Genomic DNA, 21878 nt, shown 5'->3' on the forward strand with positions numbered 1-21878 from the left:
TCGAGATGCATCGCTGGGGCTACGCATCACATGGACCGCATTATTAGGACCACTTACAAACCCACCAACAAAAACAACTAAAAACAGAAACCACTAACGGAATCCACATGCAAAACCAACATAATAAACCATTAGCAAAACCACATGCTTAAACCGCTAACATAAACCGCTAACCTAAACCATCAACAAAACATCATACAAAACCACTAACAAAATCCACTAATAAAAACCACTAACATAAACCACCAACATAACCGCATGCAAAACCTCTAAAATAAACCACTTGCAATACCACTAGGATAAACCACTAACATAAACCGCCACTAAAACCACATGCAAAACCACTAACTCAGATAAACCATTAGCACATAATTTTCTATCTACTAACCTCGTCATTAATGACCCCCGGCTATATGAGCAACTCCGTCCAACCGATATAGCCTTTCCGGATCGTCCCCCATAGGCTGAGTATTCTGCTCGAGTCTTTGTCGGAGTGAATTTAGGTCGTTTTCTCTGAGATTTGGTGGGATTTGTGAATGGAAAAGTGATTCAAATGAGGGGGATTCGAACTCCTTATATAGCGAAATTCAGTGTAATTCAAATTAACCCCATTCGAATTACTACTTGATGCAAAATGGGAGTAATTCGAATCAACTAGGTTCGAATTACTTGGGGAATCGTGCAAATTTGTAATTCGAATTGACCTAGTTCGAATTATGCTTGTTTATAATTCGAAACATGTAGATTCGAATTAGTGTGTTATTGTCTTCGAGTATAATTCGAATTGAGTAGATTCGAATTATGTACAAATGTAATTCGAATTAAGCTCTTTCGAATTATATAGAAATGTGGTTTGGTTGATTGACGAAGCTTTTTTCCGTTTGGCTGATTCATGTAAAATTTTGCTTTCCTTAATTTAATTGAGTGTTTTGCCCTAATTTTTATTATTTTATACATATAAATTACTAATGTGTCTATTGATACACTAGTTTAAAATAAAGAAATTAAAAAAATAAAAAATAAATTTTTAGAAATAATTAAATTTTCATTCCTCTTTCATTTTATTACTTTTCTTAACTTGGTTTTAATATAATATAAAATAATTTTATATATACATCTAATTATATAATATAACATCATAATTAAATTATAAGTATATCAAAATTAAATATTTTCTTTCTAAAAACTTTTTCCGCGAGGATAAGGGACTACCAGTCTACCACCAACCAAATCAACTGTCCTCGTCATCGTGCACACCACTCTCCAAAACAATCGCGAAGCACAGTATCATCCCTCATTTTTTTTATCCGCGACAAGATATATGGATAGTGTTCCGTAGATTGCCATCTCTCTTTTTCTCTCTCTCCCATCTGGCCATCTGCCAAAGCCAAGGGAGAAGAAAGAAGAAGACGCCGCACACAACACACAACTCAAAAACCTTAAAAAACCCAAAAAACAAAAAACACACACACACCTATGTATCTATCCATTTCTCTATCTATTCACTCATCACTAACATCAAACTCTCCAAAATAACCGTTTCATGTCTCGGATCCTGTGATTCGGATCCCTAGGTAGGACCAACCAGCTCCCCCTTCAGCTTCTTTCTATCGTTCTTTCATTTTCTTGGGTCTCCGTTATCCACCGTTTGATCCGGTTCCCGGTTTTCCGCCATGACGCGACGATGCTCCCATTGCAGCCACAATGGGCATAACTCGAGGACATGCCCGAACCGCGGCGTCAAGCTTTTTGGGGTCCGATTGACCGATGGCTCGATCCGGAAGAGCGCTAGCATGGGCAATCTTACCCACTACGCCGGTTCCGGGTCCGGTTCAGGACCTATCCACGCTTCTGGGTCCAATAACCCCGGTTCGCCCGGGGATAACCACGATAACGCGGCTACCGCTGACGGTTATGCTTCCGAGGACTTCGTTCCTGGCTCCTCTTCTAGCTCCCGTGAAAGAAAGAAGGGTTTGAATTCTTGACCTTGTTAAAAAATTCCTTTTTTATTTTGTGTATACTTAAGTTAATTGCATGCGAAATTTTTGGACTTCGATTGAAGAGTGATTTTGGTGTTGATTATGTTAGATAAGATTATAAACTAACTAGCTTCGATTGATTATGTGATCTTTGTTCGCATGATTATTACTCTGTATTTACAATTTACAAATTAGGGTACAATTGTTCTTTTGTATTTATTTGTTTGATTGTGTTACTGTAGGATCAACTAGATAAGAAAGATCACGTCAATAGCAAGTAAGGGTTTTGCTAACACTTGCTAATGTTACCACTAGTAGAAATTTTTAATTTTTTTTCCGTTAATAAATGTATAAATGTACTGTCATAAATGCGTTGAAAATTTCAACTATTTATCTTTCTAATGAAAACATTCTCCATTAAGCACTTTATAAGTGTCTTAGCAAGATTCAATAAATAAAAAATCTGGAGGCTGAGTTTGTTGGAGACTGTACTTTTTATGAATGAATTATTGGAATGCTTGTGCTGCATAGTTTTGGAATCCCAACCGTGTGCTGCATAGTTTTGGAATCCCAACCGTATTGAATGTTGGCCAATGAATATGGTAGGTTTATGAAATCCATGCCCCCCCCCCCTCTCCTCTCTCTCCTTTTTGTGTAAAACATTCAGAAGAGCTGATCTAGCTGACAGAGGGTTATGGGCTTATGGTTATAATCGATTAGGAATCTAATCTGTTCAGGATTGCAAGTTTGTGATAGTTCGTCCGATGTTGAGCTCATCTTTTGGGTGACACAAGTTGAGTTACTTATCTAGTGGATTTCTTTTTATTTCTTTGTAAGTGGAATGCATGTATTTCAGTTATACAGAAACTTCTGCTGTAGTTTTTGAGCAGTTTGTTGTTTATGACAAAACTACAGTCTACGGATGCCATCTAGTAGAGAGATTATTATGTGACTTTAACAAGGGTTTAATGCCAACTCTGTGGATTTGGCACACACTTCTATATATCAAGAAGAGAGTGTTCTAAGCGCACTTGCAAGTTGCAAGTCATTATTAACATTTCACTACCTATTTCAAATAGGATCTTGTGATTATTGGCTCCGTATAAAATCTAGCAGCAGATGTCTGGGTTTCGGGTCTGGCTTTAATAATGGAAGGTCTATGTGTTGCATCCAATTTGTTAGTCCATTCATTCGTTTTACACTGACACCTTGTTAGATCCAGGCTACACTTGGTGTAGGTTTTTGTTTTTCAGTTCCATTTTCTGAACTTATCCTTGAATATGGAGTTATTAGCTTTTACGTATTTAGGTTCTAGCGTGTAGGGATGAAAAAGTAAAACAAGAGATAGATCAGAGGAGCTTGACCCAAACCCTGCAACAGCAACGGGTGGAAAAGAGAAGATGAAGGTGTAGCTAGAATCTCTATGGTGGGTTTCCAAAGACAAGTGCTTTTGGTGAAAGATAGGAGCATTGTTGTTATTTTTGAGTCAACTCTTAATTTTTAATGAATTTATGATCTTTTTACAGGAAAACAAAAATGACTTAACTTGTTTACATACTCTATTTTGTCAAGCTCCTACAACTTAAAGTAAATTGTCTCAAAATCGATAGATTCAATTTGTCTAGTGACTTCTGAGGTTAGAGACTAAATCTGCAATTGTTTTGACCCTCAAAATGTGCTATTTGGATATGTGGATTTATGTGTTGATGTTATACAATATTTAATGAGTCAAGCTAATGTTGTATATATTTTCTCAAACTATAAAATATTTTTGAAATGTTAAATCTTTATGGGTCTAAAAGTTGAGTTTATTGTTTAAGATTGATCAATCTTAAGTTCTTAAAAAATTTGCTCAAACTCTTTTAGTTTGTGTAATATGCAATTAATGGAAACGAAACCGTGATGAACCTGGATTGCAACAAACCAGTGTGGTTTTCACTCTCCCCCAAGTGTTTTATTGGCAATGCCAAGTTCTTGAAAGACCTGGCCCTCTTCTAGTCTGGGTCTATTTTCCAGCTTCCTGAGATGCTACTCCACACAACATCCATCCCTCACCCTATACAATTCTAACCTCCTCACTTCCAATGCCAACTCAGTGAAGTTGGTTACATGCATTTCCCCCGAACTATCAATATATTTCCCCATTTTCCCTTTCTTGATGCACTCTAATAATGTGGGTTCCTAACAGTTTGACAACCTTGAACAGGAGATCAAAGGAGAAATGAGAAGAGGGGCTGAATGACTGTTAGAGGTGGGTCATTCTAACCCTGGAAGGCTTCTGGTTAAACATGTATCTCTTGGATAGAATAAGAGAAAGAGAAGTGAAAAACCTCTATGTGGATGTATTACATCTGTCCTTGCTTGTTTGGTATAGATACCAAGCAATCAATTCATGGCATATTTTCAAGAACAATACATAGCTAGTTTTCTTATTATTCTAGTAAACGATGCCATAGTCATGTGGCAAAAAAATGAGAGGAATAACACCAGGGGGATGGGAAACATGAGTTTTCTTCCTTTTTTTTTTTTTTTTTTTTTTTTTCAATCTGGATGAAATAGTAGTTGCCATAATCGCCATGCTGAAATGCATATTTCAGCTGCTCTGCTCTGAGGTTGCTGTAGTGCCATTATTAACAACTGTGATTCAAAGGCCTCAATGTGATGTAAACATTTATCAGGCTTTGCTTTAAGCCAGGCTGGTATTATGTTTTAACAAAAATGGCCAGGCTGGTCCCCAATAGACCTATTGTAGATGAGTAAAACTAGTGTACCCTTGGGTCTTGGTTAATTTCTATGGTGAAATGTTAGAATGTTTGTCATACTACACAAAAATGATAATATCTCTAGTTTATTTCATACTCACAATGGTGTTCAAGCATTAGCTGAGATGCCTGTTTTAGCTATGATTTAATGGGTGTTTTGTTTTGATTTGTTCTAAATTAATTTCATTTTTACATTGCACATAACTCCAACAATGCTACCATATCCTAAATGAAGACAAGCAAACACATTCATGCAGCATTTTCTTATAGTTTAATTATAATTTTTAATATGTAGGGGTTCCATGGACTGAGGAGGAGCATAGAATGTTTTTACTTGGATTACAAAAGTTGGGCAAAGGTGATTGGCGTGGAATCGCAAGGAACTATGTTATATCAAGGACCCCTACTCAAGTGGCCAGTCACGCTCAAAAGTATTTCATCAGGCAAAGCAATGTGTCTAGACGGAAAAGACGCTCCAGCTTGTTTGACATTGTTGCAGATGAAGTTTGTACTCTTGTCTGCAATTACTATCCATGAAATAATTCTTTTTTTATTTTATTTTGCATCAAATGAACATTTATGCCACATAATCTACTCATGTTCATTGATAAAATTACCCAATTGTTTTTATTTCTTTAAAGATATAGTGTTTTCTGTTCTAGCTTCTATCATGACTTGGTAGTCATTTGTGATTTGTGAAAATTATCCATTTCCGTTGTTCTTCTGCTTCTGGGTTGACAATTACGAATCTTGGCCGATTCAATGTGCATTAAAATAATCTTGTTAAGACTACTCTAATATCTCAGATTCAATTTGCTCTTTTCTCTTAAACTTTTAAAGATTTTCTTTATTTCTTATATTTATTTATATATTTTAATCTTGATTTTGCAGGCAGCTGATGATACTCCAATGGTACAGCAAGACTTCTTATCAGCTAACCAGTTACAGGCTGAAACAGAAGGCAATAACCCCTTGCCTGCGGTTCCCACCCTCGACGAAGAATGTGAATCCATGGATTCCACCAACTCCAATGATGGAGATTCTGCGCCATTAAAGCCTGAAAACTCTCAACCACCACAACAGCAGTCATCTTATCCGGTGCTGTATCCTGCATACTATTCTCCTTTCTTCCCATTTCCTCTGCCCTATTGGTCAGGGTACAGTCCAGAGCCTAATACTGTGAAGGAGGAGACACACGAGGTGCTGAAGCCAACTGCAGTGCATTCCAAAGCACCAATAAACGTTGACGAACTCGTTGGCATGTCAAAACTGAGCTTGGGAGAGACTATTGCAGACTCAGGCCCGTCCTCTCTGTCCCTGAAGCTTCAAGAAGAAGGGCCATCTCGGCAGTCAGCGTTTCATGCGACCCCAACATGTGGCAGTTCGAATATGAATGAGAGTGCTATCCATGCAGTTTGAGATGTTTGTTTGTGTTGCAAGGAGGGCATTGTATTCATGGCTCATGAAATGTGGTTCTCGTCTTCTCATGTATGTGGTTGTTGGGATATGTATAACCTTAATAATTGTTTCTTTGCCCCCATGATGGGAATTAACCTAGTTTATTTCCTTTGCTGGTAGGGAATAGTGTCTAGGAAATTACTTAGGTCTAAATCAAAACTCTTTAAAATATGTCCAGTTATTTGTATTCTCAATGTTATTATGTAAAGTTGATTATGCAGTGTGACAATCTATTTCTCTACCCTGAAGTAGTTTTTGTTTTCCGGATTGTGTTGGATGAATAATACACTAACACGAGTACACATTGTCTTAAATACAGTTGAGGGTAAGCAGATATATGAATAAGGCAGATACCAACTAACCTACGAGTTTAATGGGCTATTTAATGTATATGAAAGCCTTGTGGATATTAATCAGTAGAAGTGTACGGTAGTAATAGCGTGTCTCTTGTTAAGTCATGCCATCTTACTGTTTTGATAAATACAAGATGTAAACTTCCACCAATAGATTCTCTTTTATTATTAGATATTATATTAGTGAGGACATAAGGTGTTTCAACGCCACATGAATTTAAGAATTTTAATACCTACACGATTATTTTCTGTAATTTTGAACCAATTTTTCTTGTTATCTAAGGAACGAATTTTTTGTTTTAGATATTAGAGTAGTAATGATGTTTTTTTTTAAAATGTGAAATGTGAAATCATTTAATTAGAGAAATAAAAATTGAACTGTTCGATTTATTAGAGGTATAGAAATCGAACTGTCCAATTTGTATTTAAAAAAATAAAAAAATTAAAGTACAAAAATCAAACTCTTTAATTTGTGTACATTTCACAATTTTAAAAAACACAAAAAATACAATGTTAAAGTATATTATTATTTTTACTTCCATTGAAAAAAAACAGCCGTTGCAAGCAAGTGTTGAAAGGAACAAAGGGTTGAAATGGAGTTCAAAGTTGGGGGTAGGAATAGGACTTTTTGAGTTCTTTTTTTTTTTTTACTAACTCACGTGCTTGTAAAGCTACTCTCAAGGACAAATTTGTGATACTTTATTTAGAATGAAAATCTTTCTTTTTCTGATAAAAAACAGAGAAATCTACCTTCAAATTAAAAAAATAAAATAACAGAAGAAAAGAAAGCAAAGTACGCAGCATCTTTGGGCTGGAGATATCATCCAGTGTCAACTATACTATTTTCTGCCTTATCTTATCCCCGTCTATAGTACCGTTAGCCAAAAAAATAAAACATCTTTTATTTATTTATTTTACACCGTTTGTGTTGTTGACCTTATCTTTTGATGTGTACGGTATTTGCTCCCTCTATATCCTTTTTGCTCTTCCCAATGAAAATTTTATTTTATATGTTAAGATGTAAAAAAATTATGAAAAGTTTAACTATTATGTATCCTAAAAAATATACTATTAAATTATTATTAATAAAAAATTTTATTTTAATAAAATGTATTAAAACTCAAGTTTGTATTTTTTTTTATAAATTTTTTTAAATTTTATTTTGTAATTTAAGAATACATATTAGTTAATTTTACGAATATTTTTTTGTAAAAAAATAGTTGAAATTTGAGAGAATCACACACAGATATTAAAACAAAAGTAAATAAACATTGAATTTAGCAAAAAAAAAAAAAAAGTGAAATATCCTCTTGATTCAATGTCTTTACTGAAATTATATTAAATTGCATATTTGGTGTATGCCTAACATTCTTCAACTGCAACTTGCATTTTATGTTCGTTTCAAGTCATATATTACCCATACCGATGATATCACACATTTTTTTATTTTTCAATTTGATCTTGCCAAAATTTTCAACAGTATAAGAAATAAAAAATTCACACCTCGGAGTGACGTGACATGATGCACTAGAGTCTATAATCCAAGTGGAATCATCACAGATAAGATTCACATAATTTCATCATATGTGATAAGAACATATTCATAAACAATTGCAGTAGTTTTTTATTACTATCTTTATCTTTGTCTTCGTTTCTTTCCCTTAATTGTTTTCTTTCCAAGAACCTACAATACCTCTTGATATGCCCGGACTTGCCACAATGGTGACAAATAAATTCCTTTCTTGGCTTGTACTTTCCTCTTGAACTGCTTCTGACATGTCAGAATTGTGAGATTTTCTACTTTGAATTCTCTCCCATGACTCTGAAATAAGTGCTTCTGACTGGGAGGAGGCATTAATCAAACCTCACTCTCTTCTTCTAACTTCTTCATTCAACATGCTCTCTTTAACCATTGCTAATGTTAACTTTTTATTTGGAGCTGAGTTAGTTAGTGTCACAACCAAAACTTTTCAACTATCAAGCAAAAAACTCAATAACAACGAGGCTTGCAACTCATTCTTTAAAGTGATTTCATTATTTTTCAGTTGGTTCACCGTCTCCTGAAAAATGCTCAAGTGCTCCAGTATTGATTTACCTTCAATATACTTCATATTGACAAGCTTCCTAATCAAGAATGCTTTGTTTTGCACATTCTTTCTCTCATATCTCCTTCAATTTTGTTTCACATTTTCTCGGCATTTGTTTCGGTGTCAACATGTGGACACACGCTAAGAATAAGCCATTGCCTAATCAAAGCAACTGCCTTCCGATTCAGCTTCTTCCATTCAGCATCGGATTTAGTACCTTTGGATTTATCCCCTTCCACAAGATCATACAAGTCCTTGCTATATAACATACTTTTCATGAGGGTCTTTCAAATCGAGTAATTTTGGAATTCAATTTGACCATATTTGCCCCATGAGTATTTTTCTCCATTTAATCAGCACAAAGATAAACAACCAAAACTTTAGATACCACTTTGTTGGAAAAATTGAGGTTCAATAAGAACCTGTTTAACAGCGAAAGCACTAAAAATAATTTTTCCATAAATAGGCAACACCAAAGATATTCCAAGCAGCAAATTCAATGGCAGAAATTAAATAATCAAACACTAAAATTTTATCGTGAAAACCCCCTCCCCCAAAAGAGGGACAAAAAACCTATGGAACCTAATCCAATAAAATCTTCTACTATCAAAACAATGGGTATACAATCAATCTTTCTAGTGGCACTAGGACATCTCAATAATCAACAAAATATATCATCAAAACTGATGAAAATAACATAAGCCCTCCACAAAAGTGAGTATCTCAAATCAGATAAAAGAAAAGGCAATATAACTAGCAAGTTATATCTAATATTCATCTCTACACCAAGAATAACATAATAAAATTTCATAAAAATAGAGTAAATTTACCAGGTTAATGAAATCAAAATAGTACACACACTCTCTCTCACACTCTCTCTCTCTCTTTCTCTCTTGGCTAAAAGCCACTTCTTTCTTTTATTTATTTATTATTTTTTGTTTTAAAGTTATGTGGACCTCACTTATAGTTTGGAAATCCACCAACACAATTCACTCCTCCTAGTATGGTCTAATATCCCTACACCCTTTACAAACAAATAACTTACGACATTGCAAGATTCTTTTGATTTTTTGAGTGTCAAAATCTTTTTGTAGGTACTATTTACTAGTTATCAGATTGAAGGACTTCCGCCATTCCGGTCACAAAATTTTCTAAGTCCATATCTAACCATCTCTTCGTGTAGGTAACCCTTGAACAATTTCTTTGAATATTTGAGGATAGTTTCACAATTCATTCACTCCAAGATGAATTTATTAACTAAATAAACCATCTTTTTAAAATTGAGAATTGGATAAAAATGATAGTGAAATGGAAAAGGAGGAGGCAATGGTCATATTTGTGGGTGGCAAAATGGGAAGGATTAGAAAGGGTGAAAATGGTGATAGGTTAGCGGTGGTCGAGGTGGAATTGGGACATGGTGATAGTTATGGTAGATAATGAGATGACGATGATCATGATGATGATAGCGACATTGACAACTAATAAAGGGTGACAGCAATGGGATGAAAGAAAGGGGGTTGGTGGTTGATAATGAAAATAATCATGCTAATGATGCAATGATTGGTTGAGTTAATGGTGAAAGAAGGTGTTATAGTGATAGTGCTTGGTTTTGGTGGGGATGATGATGATAGTGTGTAAATAATTTATATAAATATGTTATGCGAAATTTATTTTTCTTATGAAAAGAACCATTGTGTTTTTGCTCAATATTGACATTAAGGGTGTTTTGCTATTTTGTGGGTGCAGGTTTCAACACATGAGAGGCGTGGTGAATAGATGTCGTCAGCATCGTGGCAATACCCTGTCAACACGCGGGGGGCATGGTGATTAGGCGTTGTCAGCGACGTGGCAGCACTCTGCCAACACGCGGTGGGCTTGTTACCTCAGGAATCTAACCAGCTTTTGTAGAGATTTTTGCATATTTTCGAGGAGTTGCAGGTGCTGTTTAACACGGGGTGGGCGTGTTAGAGGTGGTCTGCATGCAGGAGATAGCTCTTTCCTACAGAAACCACCGATGCAAGATTAAAGCTCTTTAAATAGAGCTCAACCCTCCCTCCATAACATTTATCCGTAGTGAGTTTGAGAGAAAAGAAGTGTAGCTCCCTAGTAGTGTGTTAGTAGTATGTTTAAAAAAAAAGAGTAATTATACATAAAAATAATTATTAGTTTGTATTAATAAAAAATAGTGCGTAACTATACCCAAAGGACATATTATCAATTATTTGGATCATCTCAATTATGTAAGTTGATAATTTTTTTTGTAATTTTAAGTTTTTTTGTGTTAATATCATATAATGATATAGATTTTAATATTATTATTTTGTTTATATTTAATATTACTATGTTATTTAAATTTGTAAATATTAAATTTAATAAATAATAAAAATTTTAGTGTTATCATTATTTTATTTTATGTTTGTTAATTAATAAAAAATTAATATAAATATAGTCGTATAAATTTTTTGAATTCTTTGTTATAATGTGATTATTTTTCTGTAAATTTAATAAATAATTTAAATGTTAATATTAATGAATATTTTTTTATTTATGAAAATAAATAAATAATATGAATATCAAAAAAAATTTATTCGGGTATTTGTTATTATAATTATTAAGGGTAATAATATTATTGTATGTTATTTTATTTTTTATTTATGACCATATTTATATTACTTAAATTCTAGTAAGTAAATAGTATAATATAATATAATATTTTTTTATTTTATTTATGTAAAGTAGTATAGTTAAATTATTATTATATTTTATTTTATTCATTTTTTATTAAATAATTATTTATCATAATCTTCATTCATTTAAATTAATAGATATATTTAATGAATAAATATATTTTTATTGTACCAGCCTAACAGGTATCTAATGGTTCATAAACTGGATTCACCAGAGACGTGGAATCCGATGATAGAAGACGCTTTACGAGTAATGGAATTCTACCACGTTTCTAGAATTGGAGTGATCAGAGGATTTTATTCCTTACTATCTGCTTTGGTGGAAAGGTGGAGGTCGGAGACTCACACATTTGTATTGCCAGTGGGTGAGGTTACTGTGACATTGGAAGATATCGCTCATATATTTAGCCTACTCATTGATGGACAGGTTGTGAGCAGCTGGATAGATAGCAGTGGCAAATTCATGCAGAGTTAGAGTATCGTGATTTTCGGCCGCAAACCCATTATGAGTAGTTCCTCCAAATCTTATATAAAGTTGGCATGGGTTCGCTGTATCAGAGACGCAGAGCCATTGGACACTTTGGAGTCTATTCAGAGATATGTGAGATGCCAAATTTTCTGTTTGATGGATTCGACTCTATTCACGGATAAGTCGACAGCATATGCCCACGCGAAGTATCTACTGTTGCTCCGCGATTTTGAGCTGATCCACACTTATAGTTGGGCTTCAGTATGTCTCGTGCATCTTTACAGGGCACTGTGCTGTGCATCACGGTATGATACTAAGGAGATGGATGGCTGTGCACGTACCATGACAGTACCTTCCAGCGGCTGACGTATCAGTTGCTCGGAGGTAACAGTTCCTATTTTAGTTGTGTATTATATTGACGATGCATATTTGTTTGACGGCACATTTTTTAATTTTTTCAATGTGACGTGTTTTAGGGAGAGTCATTCCGCACGAACCACAGCATGGTTATCGAAGATCACAACAATATTTAGGCAGGAAATAGACTACATGGACGAGATAAATGCTTTTACTTTGTGTGTGTTAATATCAAATATTAATATTAAATATTAGGGTTCTAATTTTCTAATAATATGTTGCAGTTTGTATGGCAGTCGTACGAAGGATTGATAATATCTGACGAGCTACATGGCACCTTGAGGTGTGAGACACAATTGCTTCGTTATTATCGTTTGAGTGTGTCGAATGGAACCCTGCGAATCAAGTAATGCGTCAGTTTGGGTATGCACAACCCGTCCTGGAGGTAGAAAAAGTCATTCTATTGAAGAACATTGCATCACTCTTCGCGGAGTGCAGCTTCATGACTGGAGAATTTTACATGTGGGGTGGATAGCGGAATAGGGGATCCGTCGTAACACTCAGTTACGGGATCGGCACCACCTTCCGGTTTGGGACTTTAGACCGTCAGCTGAGTACCGTGATTGGTACGTGGGGTAGTTCGGGCAACTGCTGAGATTGTCAAAGTAAGTTCCTCAGCATCCACCTCAGCCACCAGCACTTCAGCTACCTGCACGTCAGTATGCAATATTTCAACTATTGCCCTATTATCTCCCACAACAACTAGACCACAGTCAGCACAGTCACCATGGCCAGTCCAACGACCATGGCGAGCCTAGCCGTCACAGCCGACACAGTTAGCACAATCACATCGGCTAGTCCAGCGACCATGGCGAGCCCAGTCGTCAGAGTCAGTCTAGCCGCCACATTCAGCCCACACAGCATATTCAGCCCGGATAGCAATGGGTTGGCTTTTCGCAGATCCATCATAGATTCCCATTGATGGGAATGGGGATGATCATATACAGCAGTGGGTTGATACTGGTGTGGGTTGTTTTCCATATTTTCGCACTATCCCTTCACCACCAGAGTCTGGTCGACAGGGGTCTGCTACTGGTCGCACTTCAGGGCGGGTGTCATGTGATTCCCGACAAAGTGGTTTCATCGCTCTGCATATGGTTTTCGATACTGGTCATCTCAACCTACCAGATATTGGGCCAAGCACTTTTGAGCATGAGGTTGTTGAGGAGTACAACCTCGGTAGTATCTGTTCCGGCAGAGGCAGGTAGGTCGGCCACCCCGGATGTTGGTGATTCAGTTCAAGGTCATTTGATAAACCCCAATTTTAGGGTTTATCTTGTGTTGAATTTAGTGAATTTTATCAACTTATCTCACATTTATTCAATGAAATAGCATGATTTTGTGAATTTCTCCTAAATTGTGCTTAAGATTAAAAACAAGCTTTTTAGGCTCTTAAATTACTAAATTTAATTTCTTTTAATTCCATTCGATGCCTTGATGTGTTTGTTAAGTGATTTCAGTCTTAGAAGGCAAAGATTGGATTGAAGAAATAAAAAAAAAGTATGCAAAGTGGAGAATTCATAAAGAAATGAGGATTTGGTGGAATTCATGGCCACGCGTACGTGTGACATGGTGCGTACGCGTGACACTCGGCACGTGACTCACTTAAAGAAAATGTGGCTGACAATTTCTGAGCTCATTCAAGCCCAAATCCAACTCATTTCTGAAGTATTTAAGGCCAAATTCAAGAAGAGACAAGGGGGGAGCAATTAGGGTAGCTTAGAAACCATACTTTAGGTCATTTTTTAGAGAGAGAAGCTCCCTCTTCTCTCTAGAATTTAGAGTTTTTAGTTTAATTTCCTCTTAGATTTAGGTTTTAATTCTTGTTTTTATCTAGTATCTTTTACTTTTTCTTGTTCTATTGCCTTAATTCTCTTAGTTCATCTTGTTAATTTCTCATTTGTGTCACTTTTAGTTACATGAACTTTTGTTACTTTTAATTTCATTTAATACAATTTGATATTTTTATGTTTATTGGTATTTAATTGAGTTGTTATTGTTGTTATCTTACATTTGGTAGCCTTAAATTTTATTATTATTACAATTTAATATGCTTTTCTTTTTATGCACACCAAGTGTTTGATAAAATGCTTGGCTTAGTTTTAGAGTAGATTTTTGAGCATTCTTGGCTTGGAAAAAGAAGTTTGGTAATCTTAAGTTATTAATATCCAATTTAGATTGGTGATTTAGAGTTGTTAGTTAATCTTGTTTCCATTGATGCTACTTATGGATTGGAATTAACTAGGTCTACTTGATCTTCTCCTGATATTGGAGATAACATAATAGGCTTAATTTTTGGTAATTATTATGTTATGATTAATGACTAGGATAGAAAATCTTGATTCTCAATCCTTGCCATGAATGACTCTTTAGTATTTGTTATCTTTAGTTGTTTGCTTTACTCTATTGTCATTTAGATTAATGTCTTCTTATCCGCAAACCACCTCCGCGAATCTCATAACCGATAACACATATATCTCACTACAATTCCTTTGAGAGACGACCTGAGATCTAATACTCTCGGTATTTTTATTGGTTTGCACTCATGACAAACAAAATTAAACTCTGATGTGGGTCAATTGTTGGTTTGGAACTATACTTGCAACGGAGCAATTCTTTTATTGAGAAGAAATTTCGAACCAATGATCGGCCCTATATCAAGTTTTTGGTGCCGTTGTCGGGGAATTGCAATGTGTGCTTTTTATTGGTTATTGTTCATATGTTAATATTGTGAATAGTTTGCTCTTTGTGTGTTTGCTTGTTTGAGTTAGTAATTATGATTTTGTTCCATTTGTTTCTTAATAGTTTTTGTTTTTGTTCTCTCTTTTCACTATGAATTCTTACCATTTTGGCTATGAGTTTAGTTCAAACTATGTTGTAGAAAATGAAAGCTTCAATGAGGGCTTGCATCAAGGAATTGGAAATCAAAGGTGGGAGGAGCCTCAGTCATATAGACAACCTTCTTGGCAACAACCTCCCCCGGTTTCTTACGGTTACACTCCAACTCCTAATGCATACCAATTTAATAGATGTGGTGGACCTCCTTGTGGTTGTCAACCACAACCACCATATGCATATGAACCTCCTCCTCAACATAGTCCTCATCAACCTTACTCACAAGTCCCACACTACCAAACACCTCCATATGATCCTAACCCATACCTACCATACCAACAACCATATGAGCCATACTTAGAATTACCACCATTCCAACACCAATACTCCCAAGAACCACCAATACCATATACACCACCTCAATGTACTCACCAATATGAACCACCTTCCAATTATAAACCCTTTTTCCAAACAATGAACCCTCTTTCTCACTACCGCCTTCATTGAATGAAGTTCTCCATCCTTTAATGTAAGAACAAAGAGATCTTTACTCTCTTCTCCAAAAGTAAGAAGAAGAGCAAAGAGGGCTAGAAACCATGGTAACTACCATGACTAAAGCCGTTAACCGCATAGTCTCCCACCTACGCTCATGCAATCAAGACACTTCCGTTGAAGAATGTGGAGGATCAACCAAAGAAGGTAGTGAGGAAAAAAACTTGGAGTTTTAAGGTGAAGAAGAGGAGTTGAAATAAGAGTCGCAACCAAAGGAGAAAGTTGAGATAGTTGAGCCAGAATGAGTGTTTGAAGAATTATGAGAGGTCGATCAAGAAATGGATTCAATCATTGATGAGTTTTTATCCACACTAAATAATCACCTCGATGATCTTGTTGAACTTTCTTTTGTTGGGCATGAAAGCAAAGTTGAGGAGGAATGTGCACAACCTCTAAGACACATTTTGAGCAATGAAATCAAGCAAGAGAAGAAAAGTGGAAAGACTTGTCTAGAGGTGGAAGTTATAAAAGAAGAACACAAGGGAGTGGAAATTATCTTGCCCAAGTTGTTGGAGACCTCTCTTCCTAAGTCGCCATCATCCATCTTAACATTTGAGTAGGTAAAATTCTTGTCCCTAGACTTTATTATCCCACTTGAATATGGGTTTCTTGAAACGGATGGTCAACTTAGAAATATTTGTAAATTGAAGAGCAAGAGGGAAATGGTTAGTGGTTGAAAACTCCATTCTAGATTCATTATGGTTGAATTGTTAAGGCTTAGGGTCTCATGGTTGGAGGAATGCTAAATTAAATGGATTTAGGAGGATGTTTGGGTATTCAAAGTTTGGGATCCCAGCATATGTGATGAGGATTAATTTTGGAAGCTCCGAGCTTGTGGGGAACTTCATCAAAGCTTGGTAAAATTGGTTGGAAATTCTGACAATCACCTAAAGACCAAGCATTGGTGAAAGTTCAAGGATGAATTCAAGCACAAGCCACCCTGATGAGAGCTTACCAAAAGGTCCAACTTAAGGACTTTAAATAAAAATGCTAGGTGGGAGACACCCCACCATGGTAAACTCTTTCCATTCTCTTGTGTATATAGTTGATGAATGAATTGAGTTTCCATTGTTAGGTACTTTCTTTCTTTAAATCACTCTTGTATATATTGCCTTTAGATGTTAGTTTGCTTGGTTAGATTTGTACTTTACGCGGTATGTTAGAATAGTTGCACATCTTGTTTTGAATTGCATTTTCTTTTGTTTAATTTGAATAGTGAAATGTGTGAATAGTTTTTAGGAGTTAAAGAATTTTGTTAATCTTGAACTTTGGTTAGTTTGTAATGTAAATAGTTCGGTGAAAATTGTGTTTATGTTTGAATCTATATTAAAAAAAAGAAACTCTCACGTATACGTGTGACCCACGCGTATGCGTGACACTGCAAATAATGGTCATGCGTGAATCGTGCGTGTACTGTGCTGCAGCATGGCCTGGACAGATAATTGTGCCAGGACCATGTAGAAAGTGTGCCCTGGGAACAACTGCATGTCACGCGTACGCGTGTCCCATGCGTACGCGCAACATCCAATTTTCCCATGTCACGCGTACGCATGACCTTCCGCATACGCATGACCCCCTGCTTTACACACTCGTCTTTTTTTTCTCTTCTCTCCATTTCTTTTCTTCTTTTCTCTTCTCTTCTTCCCCTCCTCCAACCACCATCCACCACTACAATTCTCCATCTACCATCATCTCCTTTAGTTAGTTAGTTAGTTAGCTGGTTGGTTTAATTTTCTGTTTTGATGATAAGTGTTGGATTATTAATTTGATTTGTTGATTCTGATGAGATATTGCTACTGATTATTGACTTAATACTATTTTAGCATCATTGTTACGAATATTTATTGTTGGATTTCGTTATTGAGGTTGTAATTTGTTGCTTGGTATTGAATTCTTCATGCTTAATTTTGTGCATACAAAGTACTTATGACATCGCCTTCAAAGCGTTCTAAATATTTTAAATTGCATATTTTGGCCACCATGTGATTTGATTTCATTATCTATCATGAGGCAATTTGCTTCTATTTGATGCATTTGTTGTTAGGTGATACTTGCTTATGTTGATTTTTATTTACATCACCTAGTTGATGCATCGAAATTGTAGAATTGTGAAATTGGATTGTAAGTTCACCTAGGGACAGCTTTTTGAAATTCTCAAGCTATATGGATTATGCTTGCTATGTGATTGATTTTCACTTCTATCTCTCTTTTCCTAAGTTGCATAGCAACCATGTTTTCCACTTCGTATCAATTAGGTGATGCGAACAAAAATTCGAGATGTATCATTGTTTGCTGTGTGAATTCCATATTTCATTTGGTCCATTAAGTTCTCTTATACATCAACCAATTTTCATTCTTTATCCATTTCACAATTGCTTGATTCTTGTTTGAGTTCTTTCATACTTTTTTATTACTTGTTTGTTTGTCTTAACCTACAAGTTCCTTTAAAAGTATCTCAAGCACACTAAAATGAGTGAAGTGCATACTTATTTTGTGTAATTGTGACATAGCTTTCTATGCCAGTGTGTGTGCTGCACTGCGCATAACCTAGAATTCACACACTTGTTTTCATCAATGTCACACACTGATTCACTCACTTCATTTTAGTGATCTTCACCTCATTCCAACAATATATGCTGAAGGATTACCATGTATTCATAACACGCAGCGGAGGAAAAGAAAGTAATCCTAAAGATATATTTTGTGCTTAAATTTTATTCCAATAATAATATATGTATAGATCAGATCTAAATACCTGTGTATGCTAGTAAAAATCACTTTCTCCTTGGATGGTACGAAGGCGCTATGCGTATCCACCTGAGACCAATCTTTGCTGTCAACTCCTTGACTAATGGACATCTAATCTAAATTGAAAAATCTCTTGCAACTCTTTGCACTCCATAAAATTCTTCTCTAAGAATTAGGCTCACATACGTTTATATGTGTAGAGGTAAAAGAATAAAACTCTTGTGTTTTATTCTCATCTATAATTCCTCTACTCTTTGCATACATATATATAGTATGAGATTTGTTAATGATTTTAAATTTGAATCTCAATTCAAATTTGAATCATATCTTACTATTTTAAACTTGAATCTTTCAAATTTATGAATCATATCATAACTCAATTTGAAACAGAATCAGTTAGGATCTCATCCAAATTTAGAATTCAAATTTATAAATAGAATAACAAATTATTCTCAAATCTCATTTAATATTCTCAATTATCATATTATTACTATATTCTTGGTACTAGCAAAGAATACAATAATATTTCATTTGAATTAATATAATTACTTATTTGATCAAATCAAAATAATAATTAAATAATTCTACAACAAATATTAGAACACTCGTTAGTGTGTGACCCCATAGGTTCAATACTAAGCGAATAATAAATTAGTCATACTAAATTTACTAATCAAGGTTGGTGTCTAGCAACACTTCTTAACGACCCGATAGTATGAAGTAATATATTTTTACTAAGAACCTGAGAAGAATAAAATATAATTCCTTCCATCTTTTCATATCTTGGTTAACCCTTAGAGTATGGTTTAATTATCAAACTCTAATTTGTTACCATTATTACAATGAATTGTGAATTACTTAAGAAACCCATTTCTTCATTCATTCAATCCCTTTGGCCAAGATTTTATTTATCTCAGTCATTATAATCATAGAGCTCAAACTCTTTACCGAGAGTTAACGTATTTCTTATTGACTAATCATTAATTCTACAAGTATTTAATTCATACCCAATATCCATTCAACTAGCACCCTAGGATATTAGGTGTTCAGAATCAAAATATAATAAATACATTGTTAATTACTATGACAGTCGCAGGTCAAATGAAACTCTATTACCATGTTCATCTTGAGAATATCCCAATTGTGTGGTTGCATCATATAACCACTATTTTTTTGTATGTGTTATTCTCTTTCTATGATTGTAATCTTTGATTTGTTTGATTCTTTATGTCCATTATTCTATGTATACATGCATTTATATGATTGAGATCATTGTTTCATTTAGCTCACTTACCCAAATAGCCTACCTTTCATCTACCTTTGTTAACCAATTTTGAGCCTATTTTAATCTCCTTTTGTTTTCAATTTTAGCACATCACTACTCTAAGTGAAAAATAATAAATGTCTTTGATTTGGATCTTTGATTAGCTTAGACTAGTGAGAGTGTGTATCATTTAAGAGTGGAAAGTTTGGGAATATTGGTTGAGATAAAAGTGTATTTTGTAGCTTTGTTGAAAATCTTGAAAATTGGGTACATACTCATGCATTAAATGTTTAAACCATATGCATTGATACTTTTGCATATATTTTATTTTGAAAAAATTATATATATATATATATATATATATATATATATATATATATAAAGAAAAAGAAAAAAAAGAATAAAAAGAGGACAAAATTCCCCAAGAAAAGTAATAATAACAATGCATATGTGTTGTGATTAAAAAGGGAATGCATGAGTATGTGAAAAAGTGAAGAATGGGTAGTTAGGTTTGCATTAGAGTTAAATAGGTTGTCATAGGTTAGGTAGGAAGTTTAAGTTAATCAAAGATTCAAATTTCAAGCTCACTTGACCAAATACAATCTTTACCTTTACCCTAACCCCATTACAACCTATGAAAAAGCTCTCATGATACTTGTATGCATGCATTGAATAATTGTTGATTGTTAGATGAAAAACAAATCTTAAAAAGCAAAATTAGAAGAGAAATGAGAGAATCAACTCAATACACTTGAGCGATTATAGAGTATACACATCCGGTGAGAGGTTTGATTGCTCAATTTTATGTTTTCACCTGTGATTATCTCCGATGTTGCAAGTTTGTAAATTATTTTCTATAACTTAATTCAATTGTGGATTTGACTTGATTGTAGTTGATTTAGCCCTTATGTTTATACATGCTTTCTTGGAATTTGAATTAGTTTGACCAAGTAGATACATATAGGTAGTTAGATAGCTAGAATAGTTGCATACATGTAGATATGTTGTATATAGATAGTTTGCATTGAATAAATGTTAGATACCCGTTTCTTGTCTTTCTTGAGTTTAGCATGAGGACAGGCTATTGTTTAAGTGTGGGAAGGTTGATAAACCCCAATTTTAGAGTTTATCTTGTGTTGAATTTAGTAAATTTTATCAACTTATCTCACATTTATTCAATGAAATAGCATGGTTTTGTGATTTCTCCTAAATTGCACTTAAGATTAAAAACATGCTTTTTAGGCTCTTAAATTGCTAAATTTAATTTCTTTTAATTCCATTCGATGCCTTGATGTGTTTGTTAAGTGATTTCAAACTTAGAAGGCAAAAATTGGATTGAAGAAATAAAGAAAAAGCATGCAAAGTGAAAAATTCATGAAGAAATGAGGATTTGGTGAAAATCATGGCCACGCGTACGCATGCTTCACGCGTACGCATGAGTGGAGGTTTCCTCAGGCCACGCGTACGCGTGACATGGCGTGTATGCGTGACACTCGGCAGATGACTCACTTAAAGAAAATGTGGCTGGCAATTTCTGAGCGCATTCAAGCCCAAATCCAACTCATTTCTGAAGTGTTTGAGGCCAAATTCAAGAAGAAACAAGGGGGGAGCAATTAGGGTAGCTTAGGAACCATGCTTTAGGTCATTTTCTAGAGAAAGAAGCTCCCTTTTCTCTCTAGAATTTAGAATTTTTAGTTTAATTTTCTCTTAGATTTAGGTTTTAATTCTTGTTTTGATCTAGTCTCTTTTACTTTTTCTTGTTCTATTGCCTTAATTCTCTTAGTTCATCTTGTTAATTTCTCATTTGTGTCACTTTTAGTTTCATGAATCTTTGTTACTTTTAATTTCATTTAATGTAATTTGATGTTTTTATGTTTATTGGTGTATAATTAAGTTGTTATTGTTGTTATCTTGCATTTGGTAGCCTTAGATTTTATTATTATTGCAATTTAATATGCTTTTCTTTTTATGCACACCAAGTGTTTGATAAAATGCTCGACTTAGTTTTAGAGTAGATTTTTGAGCATTCTTGGCTTGGAAAGAGAAGTTTGGTAATCTTGAATCATTAATATCCAATTTAGATTGGTGATCTAGAGTTATTAGTTAATCTTGTTTCCATTGATGCTACTTATGGATTGGGATTAAATAGGCCTACTTGATCTTCTCACGATGTTGGAGATAACATAATAGGCTTAACTCTTGGTAATTATTGTGTTATGATTAATGACTAGGATAGAAAACCTTGATTCTCAATCCTTGCCATGAAT

General features: G+C 34.6%; 1 protein-coding gene across 3 annotated transcripts; it reads left to right on the forward strand.

Annotated features, from left to right (window-relative positions):
• The first annotated feature begins 1237 nt into the window (after positions 1–1237).
• LOC107629829 (transcription factor KUA1) lies at positions 1238–6447 on the forward strand. Of its 3 annotated transcripts, none has more exons than XM_088501398.1 (4): positions 1331–3405; positions 4186–4230; positions 5037–5245; positions 5633–6447. In XM_088501398.1, the coding sequence occupies exons 2-4, from the start codon at positions 4218–4220 to the stop codon at positions 6158–6160; spliced, it is 750 nt and encodes a 249-aa protein (XP_088357524.1). In that variant the 5' UTR covers positions 1331–3405; positions 4186–4217; the 3' UTR covers positions 6161–6447. The 3 variants fall into 3 exon arrangements, with proteins under 3 accessions (XP_016188228.1, XP_088357524.1, XP_088357523.1); XM_088501397.1 differs by having other exon boundaries at positions 1346–1971; XM_016332742.3 differs by lacking the exon at positions 4186–4230 and having other exon boundaries at positions 1238–1971.
• The last annotated feature ends 15431 nt before the right edge of the window (positions 6448–21878 follow it).

This window comes from Arachis ipaensis, chromosome B1, assembly GCF_059453495.1.
Source record: "Arachis ipaensis isolate K30076 ecotype BB chromosome B1, ASM5945349v1, whole genome shotgun sequence".
Classification (NCBI taxonomy): Eukaryota; Viridiplantae; Streptophyta; class Magnoliopsida; order Fabales; family Fabaceae; genus Arachis; species Arachis ipaensis.

Excerpts from the sequence above, each read along its gene's own strand:
- LOC107629829 (XM_016332742.3), top strand. The coding sequence starts at position 1,674 with ATGACGCGACGATGCTCCCATTGCAGCCACAATGGGCATAACTCGAGG. Across the intron at positions 1,972-5,036 it reads CTCCCGTGAAAGAAAGAAGG|GGGTTCCATGGACTGAGGAG; the intron begins GTTTGAATTCTT and ends TTTAATATGTAG. Across the intron at positions 5,246-5,632 it reads TTGACATTGTTGCAGATGAA|GCAGCTGATGATACTCCAAT; the intron begins GTTTGTACTCTT and ends TTGATTTTGCAG.